Raw genomic sequence first — 10,444 nt, 5'->3', positions numbered from 1 at the left:
CCGGGTCGACCGCCGTCCGGTGACTCGTGATGCTCTTCGAGCCCTTGAGGACGAGGTCTTTCGTGATCGGAGCTCCGCTGAGCGTCATGCTGATGAAGCATATCGCTGTGCGGACGCTCTTGACGATTTAATGCACGTCGTGCGCCCATTGCCTCGCCTTGACGACTACCGCTCTCTGTCGAAGCGACTCCTAGCCGTGGAACAGGCGAATGCATCGCTGCAGGCAACGGTGGAGCAATCCACGCGCTCAGTTTGATCATCGTTCTGCGAGAGGTTCGCGGTTGGCATAGTCAATTTGGTGTCCAGCACCCTGTAGATTGCCGAGCAAAACATCCTAGTGAAACGCAGGTCTTTATCTGGAAAATCTGACTCCAGGAGTCCATGCTGGCGAAAGACACGATCGACAACAGCGCTGCTGTACCCACACCGTCGATGGGTCCGGCACTGCCACAAGATGAGCTATCTTACTCAAACGGTTCACATACCCGTATTGTTCGCCGAGTCCTTCGGCAGACCAAACACAAGTTCGTACACATGGGATACCTACACTCGGACGTAACCGGTGAACTGGCGAGCGGCGTCGCCGCATTCTGAGAGAGATCCTCCCTTTGACACAGCTCACACGTGCGCACATAATGCTCGTCCATTTGTACCTCTTGGGTCACCAGTGTGGCAACTAACTGAGCGGTACGTCCTCTCACGACCGAGATGACTACTGAGCGGGGTGTCGTGGGCCTCGTAGAGGATACGGTACTCCAAATTCTCGTCATGAGGAACCACAATTTATTGCGTATCGGTCGAATCGGTGCTATAATACAGCAACCCGTTTTTCAACGAATATCGGTGTAATCGTGCGCGAAACCGCGCCGACAATTTCTTGCCAGGGTCTCCAAAGCCTGGCTCCCAAGAGCCTGTATCAGCGCTACACACATACCATCACCCGCGTATGCGGCGCGAATCGAATCCGTCACCGACGACATCACTGTCGTGACGTGAGCATGCTCAGAATACGGCCTGCGTGACCACGCATCAGCCAAAACATTCTGCTTTACTGGCTTATACTTCACCTCGAAGTTATATTCTTCATAGAATGAGAGCCACCTATCTAACCTCTGCAAAATGTGAGGAGACTGAGTTGCAGTGCGCAATGACACATGATCTGTGTAGATCACAAACGGTCCTAAGGCAAGCAGATGCACAATTAACTTTACAAGTGCATACTTCACCGCAAGTAGTTTCTTGGACTAGGTAGCTCTTCTCCGAAGCCTGAAGCTGGCGAGATTCGAATGTGATCACCCAATATCGCCCTTCGGCGTCTGCTTGCAGCAGTGCACAGCCGATAGCAAAGTATGAAGCGTCACAAACGACACTTAAAGGACGATCAGGGCCTAGCCACGCTAGTATTGGTGCATGAAGGAGGCTGTATTTGACAAGAGCCTTCCGATGTCCGGTGTCCCAGCACCATTCCTTATCCTTCTTAGACAATGGCCATGCCATTTCCGCATAATTTGCGCTATACTTGTGCAAGTAGTTGGCGAGGCCAAGCCACTCGCGCAAGTCCTTTTGATTCTTCGGAGCCGGCCAGTCTACACTGGCCTTGACCTTAGCGGAATCAGCTGGAAAGCCATGCTTCCTAATAAAGCGCCTAAGATGCACTTATCGGCATTAGCATACAGCTTAATTGTGCGCATGCACTCGAGCACCGCTCTCATTAAGACGATGTAGTTTTCCTCATCTGTCCTCCCGTCCCCCGCACGACTGTAGATGAAGATGTTGTCGAAGTATGTTTGTGCATACGGCCGATGGGCTTGAGCAGTTGCGTCACAAGACGATAAATGTTGCTGGTGCATTTGACAGCCCTTGGGGCATCACCATCCACTTCCAGAGGATACCGCTCGAAGTACTCACCGCTGTCAGCGGAATATCACTTGCTCTCATAAACAATTGGTAGCGGCCATCGACCAAGTCGAGTGCGCTGTCCTGTGAACAGCCAACCATATCGTTCTGGAGAACAGCGTTTCTAGAAATCGGCGTCTGTGCCAGAATGGTTGCAGCATCTAGTTTATCATAAGCGTGAACGATACGCCACTTGCCGTTCGGCTTTTGGACATGAAACTTGGGTGTCGAATGGGGAGACTTGCTCTCTCGATTCCTGTGTCATGCTTCACACGAAAAAAAGGCGTCAATGACGTCACGCTGCTCCTTGGGCAGGTCCCCATTGGCTTGTTACGCAGTGTTTGGTTCCCGGAACCAGGTCAATCTCATGACGCACACCTCGGTCGGGAGGTTGGACCGACGGCGGGTCTTTGAAGTCGACATCTTGAAATTCCTTTACCACAGGAAAGTACGGATCCGAGGGTTCCTTCGGAATCAAGGATCCGCTTCGTTCGTTCGGCACTCTCTTGATGTCCTTTAAGACAGCTTTTAACCAGAAGCGACAACGAGGTAAAATCCATTTTCGGTCTTATAATGACCACATCGACCAAATTGACTGCCTTCAAGGCACCGCTAAACCCTTCGAAGGCTATCTCGTCCATCTCAAGAAGAGCACCCATCGCAAAAATAGCCTCGATGGTACGTCGCCGTCTTCCTCTTCTTTCATACCGTTAACAGATATTTATAGCCGTGCGCTATTATCTACGATAGACACCCTGGGTCAGGGTCGTCTAGCAGATATCATAAACGGCTTCGCCGTCTCATCTCTATAAAGGTTTTACGTCTCACCGAGACCAGTGGGAATCCCCTTCGGCGTAGTCCAGATTTGCTCGTTCAAGTTTTTGATATTGGCTGATACAATTACTGTAACGGGGTTAAACATACCCTGGTAACAGGGTGTGTGTGTCACACGAGATACGCATGGTGTGACTGCACCCAAACAAGAATACGGTATGTGGCTAGGTAGCCAGTAGTTATGCATGAATTTATATTTCGTTATTATATATCTAGTTTATTTAGGAAAATAAAATTAGGCGGCTTTGCCGCAGATAAAAATAAATAAAAATCAGTTTAGATTTTAATCGAAGAGTCAATTGAAGGCAATAATTACTCTTGGAGTAAGCGGATTGCGATCCGCTAACTCATACTTTGCTTTGTAAGGAACGAAAGGTCGGTGACCTAAAGTTCGCTTCCTCGAGCGCATAGCTACAGCAGCCCGCTGCAATTACGTTGTCTACCACTTGCTGCACTAACATAACGGTAAAAGGTACGTTATCGCTCCCAGAGATAATCTTTTAAGATGAAAAATCCAAATTTTCAAAGAGTAGCTCATTGTCTACTTGTACACAATACATCGTACTGTACGCAATTCGTTTACATGGGTACAAAGAGTGAAGGTGTGATGGGTAGAAGAGATTACCGATTTGTTGTGACTGTGCTGCCCATACACATTTATGAAGAGGTTTTGGACTGATGGTATTTCCCTTACTTCGGCACGTGCAAGTTTTTCACATACCGCTTATAAACACAGCACCAACAAACGTCGAAAAAAGATAGATAGGATAGAAGACCATAGATATTCTTTATTCTTTTCTAGAGCTTTCGAAGAAGATTAAACATTAGCACGCTCGCTCTCATTTCTTTCTTCAAACACTCAAACTTGATTCTAGTTCAAAAGCCCAGACATCACGACGTCCGCATTAAGATGTAGCAGTCTCATATCACCAATTTAATTTCTCATTTAAACAAGTCTACCAACCCGAGGTAGACCACCAAAGCTTTTTTCTTTGCCAGGTGTCAATGACTGATCATCACATCCTTATCCTGGAAGCAATTCCCAATCAAAATGTCAGAAAAGTGCATTTTGCTAAGAATGCTCGATAATAGTGTGACGACTATTTCGCCAGCATGTAATTCAGCACATCCGGGTCCTGTCGTGTGTACCCCATTTGATGTCCTCTATTCCCCCAAGATGGGCGACAACTAATTCTTGCTGGATGGAGAGTTCTTTCTGTGGACTTCTTTCTAAAATGCAGTTCCATTTAAGATGCTATTGAGGTTGTCGACGGTCAATCATGTTTTGGCGGTCATTTTAAAGCCGAGCTGAACGTTTTTCTCGACAATGCCAGAGATGTTGCAAATTCAAAGGCGTCTTAATCCTTCACTTTTAAAAAAGTGAAGGCAGTCGAGAGCTCAAAGTCAATTAATGAATGACAAGAACATGAAGTTGGTCGTGTTCGAATCAGCAGAAACAAGGAGAGACTGGCTGACGTTTGAGCGTGTGAAAGTGGTGCACTTCCATTTTAAACGGAGTGAGGCACTGCTGCCAGCTTTAAAAACTTCAGGTTGGAGCTGCAAAAACACGAGCAAACTATTTTGAAGCTAAAGGCTGTGCCGCTGAGACAACAATGAAGAAATGAGCTGATGAAGGATCTATTTTTGAGCGATTGAACGACCCCCGCACCTTCTATTTTGACGTTTGGATTTAAGCTCAACGTTGCTGCTATCACGTTTGCGTTCTTGTGCTGTGGAACGTTCTCCGTGATGAGCAGATGTTTTGTTCTGCTTCTTTTTATCCCAAAAGGTGCTGGCAAAGCCCTTGTGAAACGTTTACAATTCTGATTCCATATTTCTGGTCTGGTCGTGAGCTGCCTCTATTTTCTAAATAGGGACTGTATGGAGCCAGAAGATGTGTTTGCACAAATTCTGGTTCACGCACTTCTTGTGATTCATTCCTCAATTTCCTTCAAGACGATCAAGCACTTTAATTGCCAATGACCGCGACATGCATCGTACCACGTCGTCTATGCTTCCTTTTGCTGTCATGCGTCACTCTATTGATCTCCAGTGAGTTATCTCAATTAAAGATCATGATGGTAAGCGCTGAGCGTGCGATGGCCCAGCGATACGAAAGAGCCTTATTGTCGACATCTGATCAATTGTCAACGTCTTTGGAAGAACGAGTTGCACCTGTTGCGGTTGAAGACGATGCTGGAATGCTCTCACGCTTTGTAACTTATTTCAAGCCTTCGTTTCTATGGCAAAAGTTCGCATCGTCTTGGATCATGAGGTTCTTTAAGCCACATATCTACCTGAGGCACATCGCCGACAAAGAGGCAGCAGGCGAAATGTTGCTGAAGAAAGTGAATGCTTATTGTTAAAAATTCGTAAGCTGGGGCTAGAGAAGAGAGCTGAAGAGTCTTTGCTGAAGGCGAAGACACTTGCGGGGAAGGAAAGAAAATTCGGAAGTGATTTATTTATTTGGGTTTACATACCGTAATAACCTTTAACCGTAAAAAGTAAAAACTATGTTAAACCGCGGTTCGGATTGGACCGGGTTGGGTTGTGTACCTTACCTGAAACCCATAACCCTCAATACTTATAAGGCAGTGGTTTTCTCAAACAGCAAAGAATTTCAAAAGTGGTCGAAATATTTCGCGGACGCCTTCCCTGATAATCCAGATGAAGCCGCTCGTCTTATGGTGTCGACGTTGGCAAAATACCGAAAGGGATTACTGGTCGACTCCATTCCGACTATTAAGGTTGTCGACGGCAAATTTTCTTTTGGCGATCCTTTGAAGTCGCACTTATGGAATATGTCGCAGAGGCTATGAAAGATGTGAAGTTAATGGGTTATGCTGAAAGTCTTGAAGAGTCACTCCTTGCTCTTAGTGATAGACTAATGGCTGTCAAGGACTCTAAGGCCATTGGTGAACGAATTCAAAATGAAATGCTGGATGGATTGTTCAGCAACAACGACGACCTTGTTGACGTAATTGAAATTCAGAACTTGCAGACGTGGTACTTTCGGAAGCCTCAAGGACCAGTAAGTACTCGCACTCGTGACTTGTATCACAAGATAGAGCAACTAGGAATCAGTGAAGAAAAAATTGGTGAAGCGCACTCTAAGGCTGATGGCGATGCCGGACGGATTACAAAAGAATTAGTGGATTACAAACTGGAACAACAGTTGAAGACGGTGAATGTAAAAGATGCAGCGCACGCATGCGTTAGGCACTTTTAACGCATGGGCTGAAACCGCAAAAAAGTTACGAGCTACGTTGAAAACAATTTTTTCTGATACAAAAGTTCTCCAACTTTGTCAAGGTGTTTTTCCGAGAAGCGTTACGGACCCAATGATAAAAGCATTGGTCAGAGAATGGAAGTATGGCCAGGATCACGATCTGCTTAGATCTCTGAACCCGGAGAATTTCTCATTTAACAGTGTTTGTTCGAGAGCGTGGATGGAATACATGAGAAATTGTTACTCAGATGGAGCGGATTTGCGAATGGTTTCGGCTTTGACACATTACTACCCTAAAATCATTCCAACTTTGATTCAAGAAGGAGAAAAGAGCACAGAGGCTGATGTTCTATCGCTCACGAAAGCTCTCGAAAAGAATTTACAAGAGCTCGTGCCTCCGTAAGACGCCCCTCAAAAGTTTGTAATGTTCTTTACTTAGATAACTATCGAAATGAAAAAGGTGTTACTCATGATGGGGTTTAATGCGTTGTACTATCAGAGCAAAGACCGTTTGAATAATATTGCACAGTCTAGGTGCAGATATCGTAGTTCGCCGTCACGCGCAATATTTCTTACGCACCCTTTTGTAATGTACGTGGACACTAGAATATTCTTAGAGCGATGCTCAAATGTGTCTTGGTAAAGAACTATGATGAAATACCATGATTGAAACAATGTATGAGATCGTTGTGCTAGTACGTACCATGTTATGGTGTGTGTACATATTGCACGAACAACAGTCAATGTTGACCCTTTACCTTTAAGCAAAGCTCAAAGGTATCACACCTGAGTACCGTGACGAGAACTGGTGCAGTAGATGGTATCGAAGAAGAGAATTCGATGGGCCCGTGGGTACATATTTTTTTAAAAAGGAGCGTTCAAAATTTAATTAAATGTATTTAAATATATATCACTCGAGCAAAAAAAAGAAATACTTTAATGTTGCGTGTCCCTTGTCTAGGCTGTTCGAAAATAACAGGGTCGACCGTGCTAGATGATATGAAGGCTTGTAGGCGCATGTTGCCTTACTGCAGAGCAAATAGGTGTTATTGTACATCATGGAAGTCGAGGTCAATCGAATCCAGCCGTACACGAATCTGATTGCTCAAATACAGGTGGGGCTCCAGCCCAAGTTTGCTGGTTGTTACTTCAACGTCAGGGGCTTATTAAAGAAATGATATGCTGATTATTCTTGAAGAGTTCAAAACTTTCGAGCGATATCGAGACTGTCGAAAATGTTTTCCTGTACGCGGAGGTATTTAAGACTCCGAGTACTGTACGTGCGTCTTGTGACATGGAGCGGGTACAAGCTCAGGCAAAGCTTTAAATTTGCTATCGTGAAACGTTGTCTTGTCCGGACCTAAATTTGATTAATGATTTCATCTAGTTATGACGCGCTTCTATCGCGACAAGCCATCGGTGACTAAGAGTCGAAAAGGTTGATTATATCCTGTTAGAGGTTTTGCAAGTCATGCAAACTACTTTTTAGAAATCAGGAGTGCTTTTGGCGCGGGCAAAAAGCTGAGGTATTCTATGTGCAAAACATTAAATTGCTAAAGGTAACAGCATTGGTATTGCTAGGTGTCTCGAGTAGATTCCGGATGACAGAGGCGGCATCGAGCCGCTGTTTGAGGATATAACAAAACAGCAGTTACTATATATTCCGACCTCATGAATGCATCATTGTTGCGTTGCAACGTTTTTGGCTCCCGATCCGGGGCTGATGGAAAGTGATTGCATGTCATGTCGCAGTCTCATGTGTTAGAGCAGATAGAATTGAATAGCGCCTTTAACTTGCGAGCAGATGGACCAGGCCTTACGAATCAGGATAGATCAATCATCATTGTCACAATGTAACTGTACTGCTGAGTCAGTACTACCGTGTGACTAACCCAAAGGGCCGAACATAGAAGCAGCATGGGCTAATGGATAACATAGCCCAAGGTGTTGTGATTCCTTTCCCACTACCGTCAGCAAATACTCGTATTGATCTGATGAAGTATTTTACCCAGGGTACGTCTGATTTGAGCTACTCGCGAGCTTTGGGTACGTGTGCAAGGATATGCAAGAAAACAAAGTAGATGGAATGGTACGATTGGTGTTGGAGCAGAAATTAAGGTCATCATTCGTCATGCAATGAATAACCTGGTAGACCATTGAGTTCGAGGAGTGAGGTAGCTATCCTTAAGATTTCTACAAAAAGTTATCAATTCTTTGCTTAAGTGATATCACGACGTATTGCCTAGAGAATATTAGCCGCTGGTAATGATCTGCGCCATAATGCTGACTTAATTTCCGCACTTGATTGATGAGACACCTGGTTTTTACCAAGGCTCTTTCTAAGCAAGCATTGTGTTGCCACTGACACTTCATATATTCTACCGAAAAAAATATGGGATGGTAAAAGCAAACCGCCCACTCCGTGCCGACGTTTTGTGCCAAAAGTTGAATCAATTGGAATTCGTGCACGCTTATAATAGGCAAATGCATCGATCTTATCACGTAAAGGCGAGATCCTATTAAAGATTATGTTTCGTGTGCTTCTACAAGAAGAAGATCTGTAACGATGTGACTTGTCAGCTCTGATATTCCATATGTACAAATATTCAACGCTTTTTCAGCTAGTACGAATTGCAAATATACGACTTGCTTTCTCTGGTAAGAAATGACTTCGGTGTCTAACGTCCGGCTAGCAGCCTACTTGTACCACGACCCCCTCTGTTTCAAAGCGATAATTTCTCTACGACTATAAAAATTACGGTTTTTATGAATATTCATAATCAAATCAAAGCGCGATATTATTTAGCACGAGTGTATCATATAGTATTTAACAACCTTACAATTGTTCGAGGGGCTAAATACAAGATCTGATTTACCGTGTTACAGCGACGCTTTATATATATAGGCTCTGTTTACTCTTAGCAGATGCCAATAGGCATGAAGGGTTATTGCTTTTCGCCTGCTTTTCGCGGCTGAGATGAAGTACCTAATTCGCCACGAGAAGCCCAGACTCCTATGTCGATTCAATCAATCGTATTCTTTACCCTATGCGGAAATACTGCAGCGTTTACCAGCACGATTTCCAGTGTGGTAGTGGTCCTTCATATTGTGAATATCATAAAATGACACCGATCTAGAGGTTTGATACCCTGTTGGATGGCTCGAATAAGCAATGGATACCGCTCGTTCAGTGCTAAGGAAATTCGGCTAATTTGATACAGCTGGCTACACGCACTCTTGAGCTGAGGAAGCCTTACCTTGGTGCTTAGTATTTTCGTGTTGCTGTCTTACGCGCCCCTTTCACCACAACCGTATGTGAATCTCTTAATCAAAATGAAGAGTGAATATATTATAGATGGTCTTTCCCTAAATCTAATCTTAGCCTAAAAGCAGAAATACACGTACCTAATTGTAACCATCTACTGACTAGCGTAGTGTACACCAAGTTGACCAGTTTCGAAGAGTATACCACGCAAACTACGTAATGGGTCTACCACCCCATGACACCACCCCTACCCGAAATGGGACATACACATGTCCCAATATATCAAGGGTACCTAAAAAAAGGAGCTTGTATCATTTGGGACCAAGGGTGGAGCGAGAGACGTCGTACATGACATTAAGAGAGACGCCGACGAGGAACGGCTCCTTCCAAGCCTGGCGACAGTGACACGCCCGCGGCAGAGATGCGAACACGCCAAATAGAAGCTCGAAAAACTTGCCGAGTCAAGTGGAGTCGCCAGCACAACTAATGCAACCGAAAACAAGGACGGCTTTAAAGCCGGGCGTCGACAAAGACGAATACAGCCATGCTTGGTCTTCTCCACAAGTTGGAAAGCTTAAACAACCCGCCAAACATCCATATATCGAGTCAAGTGACGGCCACGTTTGGCGGAAGAGGGAAAGCTTCCGATACCTTGCGTTGCAGAAGCAGACTACTCCCAAAAGACAGTATCGTCAATGAGATCGCCAGCGGCGACGACGCCAGCCCGTGCCGCACGGGGAGAAAACGCTTCACAATCACTGCCGAACGACGACGTGTGACCTATTCCACGCCTCCCAAAGACCAGCGTCAGTGCCAACGGCCTAGTATATCAGACAATCGTCACGTTGTCTGTTTAAACTTTTGATATGAAGATTCAGCCCAAAGAACCTGTGATGTTTCTTGGGGTTGGAAACACAACTTCTTGCGGTTGTGTGTTTCAATCAAGACAAAACAGTAATCTTCTAGAGTATTTCCTGACTTTAATAATAATAACATTTAATTATATCAGCATGAATTCACCCTCTGTATATGCAACGACAGCATTTAGAAAGGAATGTTTAGGGTTATATGTCGCACGAAGAGTCGTGCGACCTTTCAACAATCTGCAAAAAACTTAGTATAAAGACTCTGTTGGGATTACGCCACTGAATGCTTGTTGAACAAACGGATGACGTCAGATGGTTACGATTACGGTTACGGTTACATTTATGGTCAGTGCA

The 10,444-nt window shown here is 44.9% G+C and overlaps 1 protein-coding gene across 1 annotated transcript; it reads left to right on the top strand.

Moving 5' to 3' along the window:
* Positions 1-5,524: 5,524 nt before the first annotated feature.
* On the top strand, positions 5,525-5,959 carry PHALS_10652 (uncharacterized protein; the record flags this gene model as incomplete). Its single annotated transcript, XM_024726112.1, has 1 exon — positions 5,525-5,959. The coding sequence occupies one exon, from the start codon at positions 5,525-5,527 to the stop codon at positions 5,957-5,959; it is 435 nt and encodes a 144-aa protein (XP_024576822.1).
* Between the last annotated feature and the right edge of the window lie 4,485 nt (positions 5,960-10,444).

This window comes from Plasmopara halstedii (assembly GCF_900000015.1).
Source record: "Plasmopara halstedii genome assembly, contig: Scaffold_525, whole genome shotgun sequence".
Taxonomy (NCBI): domain Eukaryota; phylum Oomycota; class Peronosporomycetes; order Peronosporales; family Peronosporaceae; genus Plasmopara; species Plasmopara halstedii.
Note: the sequence above shows the minus strand (reverse complement) of the source record. Positions and strands in the feature narration are given on the sequence as shown.